This window comes from Gymnogyps californianus, chromosome 1, assembly GCF_018139145.2.
Source record: "Gymnogyps californianus isolate 813 chromosome 1, ASM1813914v2, whole genome shotgun sequence".
Classification (NCBI taxonomy): domain Eukaryota; kingdom Metazoa; phylum Chordata; class Aves; order Accipitriformes; family Cathartidae; genus Gymnogyps; species Gymnogyps californianus.
In genome coordinates this window covers 155,131,520-155,146,941 of record NC_059471.1, presented here as the reverse complement: position 1 = coordinate 155,146,941, position 15,422 = coordinate 155,131,520, and the positions used below count along the sequence as shown (strand labels likewise).

At 48.1% G+C, this 15,422-nt stretch overlaps 1 protein-coding gene across 1 annotated transcript in view; it reads right to left on the bottom strand.

Annotated features, from left to right (window-relative positions):
* Positions 1-10,157: 10,157 nt before the first annotated feature.
* LOC127017069 (protein mono-ADP-ribosyltransferase PARP12-like) overlaps positions 10,158-15,422 on the bottom strand; it is a 6,720-nt gene continuing 1,455 nt past the window's right edge. Inside the window, exons 3-7 of the mRNA XM_050897952.1 lie at positions 15,018-15,108; positions 13,700-13,775; positions 12,818-12,948; positions 10,884-11,035; positions 10,158-10,460 (exon numbers count right to left, since the gene is read on the bottom strand). Coding sequence (XP_050753909.1) covers positions 10,159-10,460; positions 10,884-11,035; positions 12,818-12,948; positions 13,700-13,775; positions 15,018-15,108 — 752 coding nt within the window. The 3' untranslated portion in view covers position 10,158. The remainder of the gene's footprint in view (positions 10,461-10,883; positions 11,036-12,817; positions 12,949-13,699; positions 13,776-15,017; positions 15,109-15,422) is intronic.

The following is a 15,422-nucleotide window of genomic DNA, read 5'->3' as shown; positions in this document are numbered from 1 at the left end:
TCCTTTGGGCACCTCTGTCACCCAGCGATGGGGATGAGCTCTGGAGCTAGATGCACCTCTTGTCCTGGCATGCTCCAGCCTTTCCTACACTTTGGGGGAAGGAGACAGCAGGAAGGGAGTGACTGGCACAGGGTGCTGGGCATGAGAGGGAGATGCTCACCTGCTTCCCGTATTCAACCCAATGGTTGTGCCCATCCAGCCAATACCAGCAGCTTTCCATCCTGCCCACAGAGCGGGCATCAGTGATCGACAGATAGTGTGGAAAGATGACCACGGGCAATAAAAAAGGCAGATCAGTTTCTGGCAGTCCCGAAAGCATTTGCAATACGTTTGCAGCCCTTCAGTGCGCTCTGCAGCACTCCCTGTCTCTTACATCCTCCCCCAGCTCTTCCTGCTGTGGGTCAAAACCTGCGCTAATCTGCGCTTAGTGCTCAGAAGCTGCGATTAAACCGTGACTTTTGGGGGAGGGGGAACTGACCTGGTTGTGGTGCAGGTGCTCATGAAGAACAGGACCCAGCAGATCCTGCGGGCTGCTGACAGTTAACGCTGGACCCCCAGCTCTCCCTCAGCCCCACACCTCATCACGACCACCCCCTCAGCTCTCCCACCGTCCTCTCACCGTACCCCAATCCTGCATCCTCCGACACCGTCCTCCCCTATAGCAGCCTACAGCTCCCCGCGCCCGGCCAGCCCTCCCCGGAGAGGGGGTCCGCGGCCAGGCTGGCCCTTGCCGAGCACGCCCGGGCTGCCCGGCCAGCGGGGGCTCCCGGCAGGCCCCCAGAGCTGGACGGGCACCGCCACCTAGGGACCCGGCAGCAGAAGGCTGCGGCACCCCGGCGCACCCCGCACCCCTCCCGCAGCCCGCCGCCGGGCACGCAGATCTGCCTCGTCGCCTGCGTGCGCAGGTTCCTCCGGAGCACGGCTTGAAAGAAAACATGAAGGTACGCAGAACGAGAAGCACTGATTTTGGCATGGGGGTGCGTTGGCTGGGAGAAAAGGAGCGGTCTTGCAGCGTGCCTTGAACACCTCCTCTGCCTGGCACAGGCAGCAAAGCATGAAAGTTTGGGTAACCTTCTTTTTGGGCTACTCTTAATTTGTTTTTCCCTTTCATCCTGTGCCATTTCCATTTTCGGTGTCAATCGCAATGACTCTGAACACATGTCTGAAGACCTATCTGACAGCTGAAGAACAGATTGTCACCTGGCTTTGCCCCATTTCAAGGGGCACTTTTTTTCTTGGAGTCATCCTGACTAAAAGATCAAGCGACCTGGCGCAGTACGGGTCCCGCGCACCATCGCACAGTGCAGTCACGCTCAGGGAGCTCCCAAATCCACCCTCAGCTCCCACCCCTTCCCGCTCCCTCTGCTTAGGCTGGGGCCATATCCTGCCTTGCACCAACATCTGCACATGTCCTTGTGCCTGCTCAGTGGAGGATCCCTTTCTTCCCATCCTCTCCTTCATGCTGCTGTAGCACTGACTGCTTACAATCCACAAAGCGCTTCTCACGCCTCTTGTGCCCCTGCCTGCAGGCCTTCTCCCAGGACACGCTGCGTTGCAGCACCCGTCGCATCCCACCTGCATTAGACATCAAGCAAACAGATATTTCACCTTTGAAGTTGATCTCATACTGCTGAGAACCTGCTTGAAACTGGAGAGTGCCTTTCTGGTCAGCCTGAAATGCCTTCTCCACCTGTGTAGAGGTTACAGTGGCAGCACAGTGGTTTGGAGACTGGAAAAAGGGGAATTATTCATCAGAAAAAAGTTTTGGCTTAAATGTACTGCAGAGCAGCATTTTATTTGCTCACCAGGGGTAATTGCCTGCGACTTGGAGTTTCCCAGTGCACCCCAGCCCTACCCCACCTCCCACCAGAAGCTGTTTGCTGGACACTGCTCCCTCCTCATCACAGCACGCACAGACAAGGTCTGGTGGGGTGGTGTATCCCCAGAGTCCCGTCCATCTCTGCGGTCTGTGGTGCTTACCGCCTTCTCCTCAGCCCTTCCACGTAGGATTGGAGAACATCGCCACGGCTCTCGAAACAGAACATGTTATTGTTCCTTGTCAGCGCATGGGATAGCTTTCTGGCACTCTCTTCTGCAGTGAGTTGTTAGGATTTCCAAAAGAAAAAAGCACTCTCCTCACAGATGCACACACAGCATAAAAATTGTTCAGATTAAAGCAATTTTGAAAGTCTCTGGTTTGGCCAAGAAAATAAACAGCGTTCAGACCTCGACCTCACAGGGTCCTGAGTGATATAAGTAAAATTATGAGAGGCTGCTGAATACATCAAAATACATGTGCGCCATGGGGAGGCACTAAGGCAAAACCCGAGATGTGTGTGAAAGGCCCTGCTTGTGAAGGGCAAAAGAAATGGCAGCCCCGGAGCAGCAGCCAGCACACAGGCAGGGAGGGGAGAGGTGCTTACTGCCTCTCCGTATCCCTGCTGCTGGTTGGAGTCATCCAGCCGGTGCCAGCGGTTTTCCGTACTGACCACGGGCGAGCACCAGCGTGTGACACACTGAGAGGAAAGATGTGGAGCTGGAAGGAAAAAGCAAATCGGTGCCTGGTAGCTGTGGAAATCAGTAACCTCCATTTTCACCCCTTCCATCCTCTGCACCCACCTCCTCCTGCCAGTGCAGCTATTGCAGCACCTTCCCATCGCCAGTCCGGGCAGGTCGTGTGTGAGAGGACACCTCCAGTTTTGCCGCCCCTCACCTCAAGAGGCCCAGAAAGCGGAGTTGTTCTTCACGGTACTGATGACAAAGGAGGGGAGAGACGGCAAACAGCATGATGTGTGTGGCTGGACATCTGAGTCATGTCACCTCATGACAGGTAGAGTGGCCAAGATACGGTGCAACACGTGACCTAGCACCCCGCAACCCCCTGCCCGCTGCCTGTGCACAGCACACCAGGGGCAATCCCAGTGCTGTGTCCAGGGCCCGTGGTGGCCATCAAGCTCTCCCACGTGGCTGGAAGCCAGGCCAGACCTCACAGACCAATGCTGTTCCACACTGGGGCAGCAAGGTTGGACCTGGGGGCCTCACTTCTCCAGCCACCACAGCCCTCTCCCCAGTGGACCTGGAAAGCTGAATGGGTACTGCCAGCTAGCAACATGGCACATGTGAACTGAGCACCCTACACCTCTCCTCCAGCTGGCTCCCGCCTCCACCAGACTCGTCGTTTGGCCAATGGCAGATTTTTCTTGTCATCCACATGCTCAGATTTCTCTGGACCACGTCTTGAAAAAAAACCATGAAGGCAGGCAGAAGTAGAGCAGCTATTCAAGAAATGCCTATCTCTACCACAGATCCCACTGCCACGACACCATGCAGGCACTAGAAGTCTGCAGCAGTTCAGGAAAGACTGAACAAATCCACAGGAGAAGAGAAATCCAGTGAGGGCCATTAAATACAAATACGTTATCTCAGGCTTAGGAAGTCCCTGAGTTTCACATCGCTGGCAGCGAGGGATGTATCACTACCTGCTGCTCCTACCCCTCTTTTCCAGGGATCCAGTGTCTGCCACTGATGGCAGGAGCCAGGCTAGCACACTTTGGCATGTCCCCGTTCAGCCGCTCTTATATAGAAGGGCATATGAAAAATTGCTAACACAGCCATGCAATGCCTTACCTGTGGCCGCCTTCTCTGTGTTATTCCCACAGCGTGAGGTCATTTTGTCTAGTGCTGCTCCCACTTGAACTGGCAGCATGAGCAGTACAGACACATGTCCTCTTGTCCACCTGGAAGGCTCCTCATTTGATCCCATCACACAGCCAGTTTCAAGCTATCTCAATCCCACTCCTCAAAAAATGGATGTGGGCACTTAAAATAGTACCTATACATGATTTAGGTCTTCTCTTTTTCTTCTTTGAATATCACCCCGTCCTTTTTGCTCACAAATATCAGTTACCCAAACAATGTCCTTCTCGGCAAACAGCCCTACAGCTGAGCAGCCACCCTAGGGTGATGGAGAACCACAGGCTGTCCCTCATGCAGCTCTCCTCCTACACAGCCTCAGCAAATCCAGGTCTTCTCCTTAGTGCTTTCTCTTTCACAACTCCTCCCTTGCTTGTGGTGCCACATGCACCATGACCTACGTGTTAGTCTCAAACTGTCCTCCTAATACTTTTCCTTTTTTTTGTGTGTTAAATACCATTACTTTATTTTTCTAATCTTTCAACTGTATGAGTCTCCAAAAGCTCCAGCAATTAAATCACAGTTAAACAAAAGAATGGGAAATTTTATATATTTCCCACATTTCATGCTTTGTCAGACACAAACAACACCTCCCTTACTTCCCCAATTTACACAATTAATTTTCTAGCAAGTGCTTTTAAAGATGTACCTCCCTCTGGTGAAGACAGCCACTTCTGCTGGTCATGGGGCTACATGAGGCATATTCAGGAGAGAAGCTGCACTACAAAGTCAGCAGCGCATCACATGTATTAAATAAATTATAAACAAGTAAGTAGTCTACCTTTAAAGTTTATCTCATATTTCTGTGAATTTCAGAGTGCCTTCCTGATCTGCCTGGAACGACTTCTCCACCTGGGCGGACGTCACTGAGGCTGCAGAGCAGGTTGAATGCTACAGAAATGAAGGTCGTGACGGTAGAGGTGGCATCAGAAGCTCCCCTGAGAGTATCAGCGACACTCCAAGGATTGGCCAGCACTACAGGAGTATGGGGAAAGCCTGTGTGCCACCTGACAGGCAGTCATCACAAAAAATCAAACAGTCAAAGCAGGACTTCTCCACTAGTGGCTGGGACTTGGAGCTCAGTTTCAAGGGTGCAGTGAATTTTAGCTGCTTCCCGTACTCAATACACCGCAGGGAATCGTCCAGCCAGTACCTGCGGGTTTCTGTGCTGCCAAATGAGTGAGTGTCAGGAACTATCAAAAGTGCAGAACTGTCTCAAAAAAGATGAAATGGAGAAGAGGAGGAGAAGAGGAGAGAAAAGATTATCACTTCTGGCAGGTTGCTTAACAGCAGTCTTTAGAGGGAAACCCAAACTCAGCAGGAATTCCTGGACTGTTGTCATTATTTCACTGCCCAGAAAATTGTCTGGTTTCCAAATCCTCAAGGAAGAGAACAAGTCCTAAAAGGTTTTTGGTTTTCTTTTTTGCCTGTGCTTGAACCCAGGCATGCCATTTTCTGCCCTCTGAGTGTGCCAGCCATGGTATAGGCACTGAGCAGACGCCTGACCCTGGTTAGCTAGCAATAGTATTATTTGGTTGTTATTGATGTTTCACCTGTAGAAGTCAATACTTCTGAGTTTCCCTTGGTTCCCCAACGAAACCTCAGCGGACGTGGGAATAGATCCCCTGGCTACCAAGTCCACGTCCCTCATGCTGCCCACTGCAATGAGCTGCTTCCCGTGATGAGCAACAGTTTTCACAATCATCCTGAATTCACAGAGTCGTTAGAGGATTCTGTTATTTTTTTATCTCAGTTGATAGCATTTAGATAGAGAGGAGTCCTGCAAACGGCCTTCCCAGCTGCTATGTAATGAAGGTTTTGCATTACTTATGAGTCTTACTGATTAGGTTTCAGATCAGAAAACTGCCTAAATGCCACATGTTAACAGGAGCACGTAGAACTAGAAGTTGAGGGGAAAAAAGAAAACAAATCCAAAGCTTGATCTGGGAAGGAAAAGAAAAGCCGGTCAGCGGGACACATCACGGAGTTACTCAGACTATACAGAAATAGCAGCAGCTGGAGGAGGTCCTGATGGGAAAAACGTATTTTTGATAGTACTGTCACAAAGTTTAGGTTTGGTTAGTAGCCTACAGTTTCATGCAGTTAAACTAATCACATCTCAGACTATCCTAAAGAAATGTAGAGACAGCATTCTGTTAGTAAGGAATTTGAGTTGCTCAATTAAAAAAAAAAAAACCAACAAAAAGGGAGACTTTTTTTTTAAGACATGATAAATGTGAGGACTTTCAGTCAAACAAGTTATGTGAAGGGAGAGGTTGTGTAATCGCTAATATGAGGTCAGCTTGTATGAGGATTGAAGAGGAAAAAGGATGTGGAAAAGACACTTAGAAGAACCTGCTTGAGCTGAGAGGCAACATGAAGGTCAGCTGGCCTTCAGGACAGAAGAATAGATCACAGCTTGAGATGGATGCCGCAGAGCATAGGTAAAAAATCATAAATCTACATGAACTTTCAAAAGGAAAACAAACTGGAAGATGCAAGGGGCTATCTGCAAAACGTGGTCAGAAAGCATCTGCAAGAAGCGAGAGTGAAAGTGTGCACAAAGTGTTAAAGAAAGCAGACACCAATGTGACTTCTAACATCTCCTTTGGACTTAGTAAAGGGAAAACCATTCTGAAGAAAAAATGATTAAGGAGACCAAAGCTGAAGATACAGCCCAAGAAAAATGATTCAGAGAACATACAGTGAAATAAAGCTTCTCTTTGGGAATGGGTAAAGACACAGCTTCCCCCAGTGGTGGGGATATCATGTGTAGACACTTCCCAAGTATTTACAGGTTGAGCACTGGCTCACCGATTAATGGGTCCTCTGACATCACAGTAAAGCATCTGGAAGGAAAATCTAAGCTTATTAAGAACAGATGGATAAGAACCAGGTCAGCCTTTCTTATTGCTCCTATTTGTAATCTAGATGTAAAAGTAATCTTGGAAAGACAGTTGAGTTGCTCTGGGAAATAATGCCTGGGACTCAACATGCCAGACAATAGGCTTCATCAAAAGAAACAGGACTGCAAAAGAACAGGAGCAAGTAGAAAAGTTGTTCCCTGAGCCATAAAAGTCTGATTCCTACAGATCTGTCTCCTGCAGCCCCTAACTGAGGACCCCTGCCCTCCCCCAGACCCTCAGCCCCTCATCATTACCACAGCTACACAGTGATCCGGGTTCGTTATTCCCTCAATCCAGAAACGGCCTTGTTAAATAATGCAATTGTTGAGCATGTCATGCCAAGAACAATATCTGTGTTTTCTTCACCTGGCACCCACACAGTGGTCATGCCAGGTTATGGGGCTCAGGTTGATTTTTAGGTGTTTAAATGTTTTGGAAAATAACATGCCATTCAGCATGTTCAATCAAGCATTAAGTTTCTACAGTTTAATCATCCTGTAATAAATTCTGTCAAAATTGTTAAAAAGGATTCTTAAAAATGCTGAAAAGTCAAATTTGGCACCAGTAAATTAAAAGAAAGCCTGAAAACTTGCTGAGGTGTTTTTTAATAGAAAGCCTAGAACAGGTGCATGAATATGCAACCAACAGCGTTAAAACCAAGGCACTCTGAAGTCCTAAGAGCACCACAAGAAAATCAATTAGAAATACATTACTTTGAAGAGATCACTTGAGCCAACACCCTTGCATTTGGGGGCTCTTGCAGAGGCAGCTGGCCTCTCAGCAGAGCCCTCTCCCTCTGCTCTGCTGCAGCTGCCCCGCTCCCAAAAAACCTCCCCATGGCGGTGCAGATGAACTGCTCCCACAGCACCCTCCTAACAGGGAACGTATTTGAAAGGTGGAGAATTAGCCAAGATACCAAGTCATCATTTCATCTCGTGTTGAGGGCAGCCCTACTCCCTACCCTTGGGCAGAAGGAGCTCAGTGAACCACGGAGGCTCCAGGACAAGCCCACCCTGACATCTGCCCGGCTGGCACCAGCCCGGCTGGCAGGGAAGGCAGCGAATGCCACAGAAATCGGTTTGGCTACTCACGGCATTCCTCAGGTCAGACCTTTTCCACCACTATCTCAGTGACTCTGAAACTGTCAGTCCCATGCGTCTGAGTCAGAAGTCATTTAACCCTTTCTCAACAGGGCAGCGAGCTCTTCAAACACTTTTTTTCAGGGAAAAAAAAATCCAAAAACAAATTAAAGCCCACAGATCAGATCCACACTTAGTGCCTGCCAACAATTGCACGTGTTGCTGCTGGTTTGCAAGTATTACTCCTCTAAAAGGGTACTGAGGAATACTTTCTGCTCAGTACTTTGGAGGCACCCAGGTACTCCAGAGGTAGCAGGAGGTTGAGGTCTGGAAGAATTTTTAGCACATTTATAATGCCGAACAAAACTCCCATGAAGAGGTATTCACAGATTAATTTGCTTTTCACTTTTACTAGTGGTTTCTGCTCTCAGTGTCTCACTGACTGAAATACTCCCAAATCTTTTACCATTCAAAGCCCTGCTTGGGCTACAGGCTCAGTATCATCTTATGTCAGTCAAAGTCTATCCTGCAGCCCCCACCTCTTCGTTACTGGTGTTGGCGCAAGCAGAACTGGGAACAGTTCTTGCTGAACACCATATTTTGGAGTTGGGTTTTGTGGGGTTTTTGGCTAAGTCAGTTTTCAAGTAGCCTTGACCAAGGCATGCAACAGCTGGAAATGTCCATTATTCAGGCCTTTCCCACCCTCACGAGCCTGCAGCTTGGAGACAGGAAGGGGAGCGTGATTACAGGGTGAAGGCTGCCCATGCACAGCACCCACTGGGTGCCACAGCCAGGCAGCAAGTCTGTAAACCGAAAAAGATCTCTATATAATCCCACCTGTTTATGAAATTAACAGCTTAAAACAGAGTTTCTGTTATTGTTTGTACAAATAACGCTCAGAGTCATGTTTATGCGAAGCACAGGATGCAGATCTATGACAACTGACAAATCCTAGGCAAACAGCTCTCCAAAATCACTGCCATTTTCCAATGCAGTGGTATTGATAGCACAGGAAAGCAATTAACTGTTGTACACCACTTTCCTTATTGTGTGTGGCAGATACTTCGCTGCGATTTGCTTTTCTTTTTTTTTTAAGTAAAAAATATCATATATTCAGGAAAAAGTCCATTTAAGTGACTTTTACTTCCTGACTGCCCAGAAAGCGCTCTGCTCACCTGTGGCTGACAAGATTAGGTCACTAATTTGCAGAAGAGCCTTTAGGCTCCTGCAAAAGAGGTGGGACATGGAAGTGCACTAAACATGGCAGCCCAGGGACTCATTGCAGTCAGCTGCCTTTCTGACATCTTCTAAGGGCACTGATTGTGCCTGAAGATAGCAGGCTTTAGGAAAGCCGATGAGATCCTACATACATCCCTACTCTTGGTTCCTCCCACTCATGGCATGCACAACTGAACCACTTGTGACTCCTTTGCTGGATTACAACAGCTTATACAGCAAGACTGTTTTAAAATAAACCATTAATTTTTGTTTCCTTGCTATCAGTCATCCCAAATGTTATCCCACCATCCACCAAGTTTCAAGTACTATGTCCATCATCCAAGCTTTCCCCTGTCCATCCCAGTCGGAGCACACACCGCTGGGGCACTTTTCAATCCCCCAGAGAAGTGCCAGGCAGCAGCAGGGCAATTCAAAATAGCCACCACCAACTTCAGGCTGCAGGGTGGGAAGGGGGGTGGCCGTGCCAGCAGCCACCCCTCACAAAGCCCCTTTAGCTCACCCGTCACTGCTGCAAGCACTGGCTCTGCAGCCTTGCTGCCACGTGCTGTTACTCAGCTCACCACAGACTTCCTCGCTGTTAGTGTCATGGTGCGGTGGGGATCTAACTTCAGCAACTGCAATATCCCTGCTGCTCCTGACCCAAACCCAGTGGGGACAGAGCAAGGACAGGGTGTCATGGGGACGAGCAGACCTGACATAGAAGAACAAGGTGAGAAGAGCTGTCAGCAATGCGAGCAGGAAACAAAGCGAAGTTCATTGCTAGCATTAATTACAAAGCCTCCAGGATGCAGGAGCTTTCTGCCATTTACTGGAAAGACAGGCCCTGATTCCTCTCTTGTGCACCATGATGTAGGTACTTTCACTTTTACTCCTTCCACATTCCTCACTTAGTCTCCCTTTGGCATATCAGCACCATCACAGACAGGAATCATCCCTAAGTGACTACATCAGTGGATCAACGTAATCGTATACTCAGCGGCGCTGCTTTCAGCAGCAGTAGGTGTCACTGCATCAGGGTATGCAAGGCAGGTACATCCCCATCCCAGGCGAGAGATAAGGTGGAGGTTAAAGTTTAGCAATTTCTGCTGGCAAAAGAGTAGCCCGTACCAAAAAACTATGCCCCAAAATGCTTCAGAGGATCGATATTAGTTCGCTGCATAACAAAATGTTCTAAAGCTACTACTAAAATTGAACAAACATTAAAAAAAGATGTACTAATATGTAATTTATTCAGTGTAAATTCAAAGGAGATTCCGCCATTCATTACAGGATTGTGCACTGGCCTCACTGCTGTACTCCAAGATATAGGCAGGGTAAATCTGGTGCTTCTCAAAGATGACAAAGATGGAAGGGTCTGTCGGGTCATCCACGCAGCTGTCATAAAGTCTGTTTGAATTGCTGCCTCTGGGTGGAGGACGAAGGTATCTGGGGTTTCCCCGAACAAAGTCTCCAACAAGAACACGAGCTACAAACATGCTGTAGCAACCACTGCGAGAGGAACAGTACTCGTGAGAATAGCTGGCATCTCTGGCAAAGTAGCTTCCTAGGGACCAGAAGAAGCCACAGGTAAGACAATACATCAGCCGAGGAACAAACATCTGCTATCGGCGCTTTAGCAGCCAGCGATTCAACAACCCCAGGTAGCTCTACACACATCCTTGCCGGGTGTTTCCACATCGGCTTATTTTAAAGCATTGACAGACTCTAGCTGCATTTTGCCATCAACCTCCCAGTCCCACCTGCCCAAGAGGTTTGCTGAACAGCAGGTACCTGAGGCAAAGAGGGGTGTTTTTAGCCCCTCCCAAAATGGGATTGCTGTGGATGCTGCCTGCAGCAATGAGAGTGCCCTAATGGCAGGAGTGTGGGAGTCAGGGACAGTCAGTCACCTCGCTCCCACCCACCAGCCTGGCTCGGGTCTGCAGCCCATGCTGCTACAGCCCCTGAACCCACACTTCTGCACTTGTACCTTTTCCATACATTGTCCCGTGAGTCCCACAGATCCTCCAGTCAAAATTCTGCTCACAGATGGCAGGCACGTGGGACGGACTCGTCCCGTGGAACAGGAGCCGCTCATCCACCCATTTTGATTTATTGAGCTTCTTCATCTGCTCCTTTTGCCTAGGGACCAAAAAAAAAAAAAAGAATTACATGTTACCCTGGTTCAAACAAGGACAATTTCCCAACTCAACTCCTCCTACTTTTGGGTCATGGAGGAACAGTGACACAAACCACTCTCAGTGGGGTTACTGCCTGCTTTGCACTTCTGTTGGTACCCTGCTGCACAGCTGGCTCCTTCCAGCAAAACAAAAAGTTCTCAGCATCGCTATGGACTGTGTCACCCACAACTTCATACCACATGAGAGAGTAAAGAGACAAACATCTCTTGACTGGGAATTGGTCAGTTCCCAGGTTATATAAATCCTGAATGCATAAATATGATTATAAAACTGAGCTGTATGAAGCCACAGTGAAGATTGTATAATCTCTACCCCTACTTTATCACATAAAAATCCTTTTTAAAAAAAAAAACTCCTATGTGGAAGAGACTAAAACAAAAAGAATAAATTTGAGATACCACGGCTCAGTCATGGTGAAGGAAAAGAACTTTCTTTTTGAATAACACTAGCGAGAACCCCACACACAACCTGTTAGGTTATGCAATAAAAGGCTCATTTCCATGCACACAAAAGAGCACAGAGACAACTCCAATAACCCGATCACAGAGAGAGGAGCCCCAGCCCCAGCCCCTCCCAGGGCTGCCCCAGGGGAACCTCAGCCCCAGGGACCAGGGGGACACCCAGCACCATGAGCAATGGAAAGGGTCCAGAGCTGCTCACAGACACGAGGAGAGTACTGCCTACGAGAGTATGGGACTTGTTAAGGGACAGAGGGGAAGAGCATTTGGGGATTGCACAGGACTTGCAATGGGATGTTTAACAGAGGACCTGTAGGTGGGAGAAGGGAGGGATCAAGATGGTCTGAGGAGGAACAAACATGGGAAAATAGATGGATAAGGGGGTAAAAAGGGCTGGTTGTCTATAAACAGGCAACTGTCTGGTCAGTAGGCTTGTCTGGCCACGCCATGTGCCTGATCAGCGCAGTCTGCCCTATCTTCTCATTAAAATCCATTTCTAACTCTTACCTGGGTAATGGACTCTCCAGTCTGGGTGCAGCAACTGGAGTAGGACCCTGGGTCACATAAGCCGCATGTCCACAGCACCAGCAACTGCAGCAAGCGAGGGTGTGTGTGTCAGTGTGCGATCACTAGCCAATATAAGGCTGGACAGCCAGTGAGGAGGGTAGCTGGCCTGGGAGCCAGGTTTCAGAGCAGTCATAAGTCTGGGCCAGATGCTGGAGAGACCAGAAGGTCTCAGCTTGCTTACCAGAGGGACCAGGAGGTCCAGGCCAACCATTGAAGACACCATGAAGTCTATAGAGACCCATTTGTACGTGTGTGTGTCTATGCAGAACGTAACTGGAGATGAGAGGACCCAGGGGCCAGCACATGGGTAGGCTGAGTGTCTAAGACCAGCTCCTAGAGGCACCCATACATGTACATATGTTCCAGTAACAGGCTTTCATCCCAGTCAGCCAGAGGAAGGGAACAGGATGAGGCCGTTGGTGCTGTTTATGATTGCATTAGTGCTGTGCTGTCTGTGTTGGTTTTTGTGGCCAGCTGTGTGTGTATTCATACGTTTTGTGTGTATGTGTGTGTGCTCCTACTGGGAACATGTGCTGAACCTCGCTGCCAGCCGGACCTGGGTGCACAGATACATGGCAGTCTTACCTCTGCTGGGCTGCTGGATTTGGCAAGTCCTAATGCAGATTGTGGAGGACAATAGATCAGGAAATACCAGTCTTCTGCTACCATAAGTATAATGAAATAAAATAGATACAAACCACTGAAAAACTTGCCAAAGTGTTGGGTTCTGGATCCTCTGCAGTTGGTGGATGCAGTAATCTTTCATCGTCTTCTCAAACAGCCTCTTAATTTTTCCATATTCACAGGAAGCATAGCTGAGCTGTACCAACTGAAAATTTTAAGAACACCAAAAATAAGGTATTACTGACAGTAACAACTCCCCGTCCTTCCAAAGGACTCATCAACCTCCTCACTTCAGAGGAAAAGCCCTGCCATTAAAATCACAAGCTTCTCCTGTCTTTCTAGTTAACCATTCTTTCCCCACCTTCACCCTCACTCCCCATGTGGAAGAACAGGCACTGACTGAGGGAAATGAATGCAATCCCATGCAAGCTTCCTTCAGTGGACACGCCTCCACATCTGGATTATTTTTACTTCAAAGTAACCTAAAGATGAAATGCACAGCAGTATTCAGGCTGGAGAAGAGTCAATATCAGTTTCACCTTAACTTGACACTGTAGCTCCTTCCATACAGGGCTAAGCCCTAGTTTTACCATGGCAAATAACATTTTGCCTCAAATCAACGGAGGAAATACCACAACACCCCCTTAAGATGCAATTAATCCCGTTTATCAGAGGATCAGGTGCCTTGGGAGAGTGCAAAGAACAGGTCAGACCAGTAATGGCCAAAAGGGCCTTTCTTATCCTGCATGGTATATGTAGGGGGTCTCAGAGAGCCTCCCAGGAGACACAGGTCTATTCTGAATGTGAAACTGTCAGTCTTGTTTCACCTCCTAGCTGCTTATTTTATAAGACATGTTTAAAAGCTGGGAACATCTCAACTGCATTGGGTCATGTTCTCAGAAAAATCAGTACAGGACACAGTTCGCCCTACCCATTGGAGAGCTGGAAAGACCTACCCTGAACCCGGTATCAGGCAGCGCAGATTGGTCCCATTGTGGAGGACAGACAGAACGTGATAGAGTCATGTTTTGGCTGCAGAAAAGAAAAAGGAGCAAGTCAGTCCATGATACTCCTAACCAAATCCCCCTTCCGGAGGATCCAGCTGCTGGCTCTACGGCAGCCTTTGGGTATCCCTGGATTTTTATTTTTGTTTTACTTTCCACATAACCATTATCCCTTTCTCCAGTTTAGATTTCCACACACATCCTAGTAGCACTGATGCATCTCCTGGCAGGCCAAGACACTGGTAGGAGAGCTTCAAATGAGAAGTAACATGCTCCTAGCTGGGTGGTTTATACAACTGCTCCAGCTAGCCCTCCACACATGCTGCTTGAACCTCTAGGAAACTGGAGTGTGAGCCCTCTGCCTCCATGTGGCTACTCATCTCTAAATCGCTGGCCAGATGGGTGGCTTGCCCCTACTCCTCCCCAGGACCAAGCCTGCCAGGAGGCTGCGGGTGGACAGTTGTGCCCTGCAGGCACTACTGCACCAGTCAGCGCTCAACAACTTCCAGCACTAATGGCCTCCCGGCATACATGTTTTAACCCAGGCAATAGGAGCACTGGCATCCATTCGGGAGCTACAGTTTGTTTTCTTTTTGAATCAACCCACCCTTGGTTGAACCAACCCTTAAATTGAACCCTTGGCTTCAAATACACTGTCTGCTGGTGAGTCTCTGAAGCAAAGGCGGCTCTTTTTAAAATAAAGGCAGTAGAACAACTAACTTTTACAGCAGACATGCTCAAATTCTGTCAAGCTGAACTTCCTTTGAAAAAGTCCATAAGATAGTGTATCCCAAATGAGTGCATCCAGTTCACTTCATTTAGAGGGATTTGCTTCTGTGTTTTATTTTATCCTCAGCTTTCCAGGGGATGGCATCTATCTGCTCCACAGTTCTTGAGACTGGCAGTCCCTTGCTCCTACTCTGTGCACAGTTTGTTTAGTGTTGCTGGGGCATAAATCAAGGAATAAAAATTCCTGGCACAGTTGTGTCAGCCCTATGTGGCCTTACTCTCGCAGAGAGAACAAATCTACTGTAGGGGTCTCTCACAGCTGCCAGAGACTGCCACCAAACATCCCTGCAGCACACTTCACAAAAGTGTTGCATAATTTACAAATACTGTCACCGCAAAATTTGCCATTAAACCAGTTAGTAAAAGGTATCTAAAAATTAATTTAAGAAATCTAAAATTGAATTCTAGACAGGTAGGAGGAAATTCTTAGCAGAAAGGTGCTGTCACCTGCAGACATTATTAAAAAATGAATATATATTACCTTCTGTCTTGTCCACCTTGAAAGGACAGAAATTTTGGCAGTCGGGCAACTTTTCTTTGAGTTCCATAGATCAAATTTGTTTGGACCATGTCTCGAAAGAAAAACACAATGACTCAATAATTAGATAATTTATTGTCCAGGGACACACTCTTATGTGTTTAGAAAAAATAAAAAAGGAGGTAGCCCTGAATACCCAATCGTGGTCCTCCCTCTACCACACCCACCCCACTGCATACTTCAAAACCATTCCCACTTGTTCTGCTTCTGCTTGGAGATCAGCAAGGTCAACCACCTGCTAGCATAGGTTGTGAAGCTCAAAGGCAACCAACCACCAACTGCACCTGTGCAGGCATTCACATCCAGGCTGTTGGCCAGGGAAAACCACATCTGATGTCAGGCCTACAG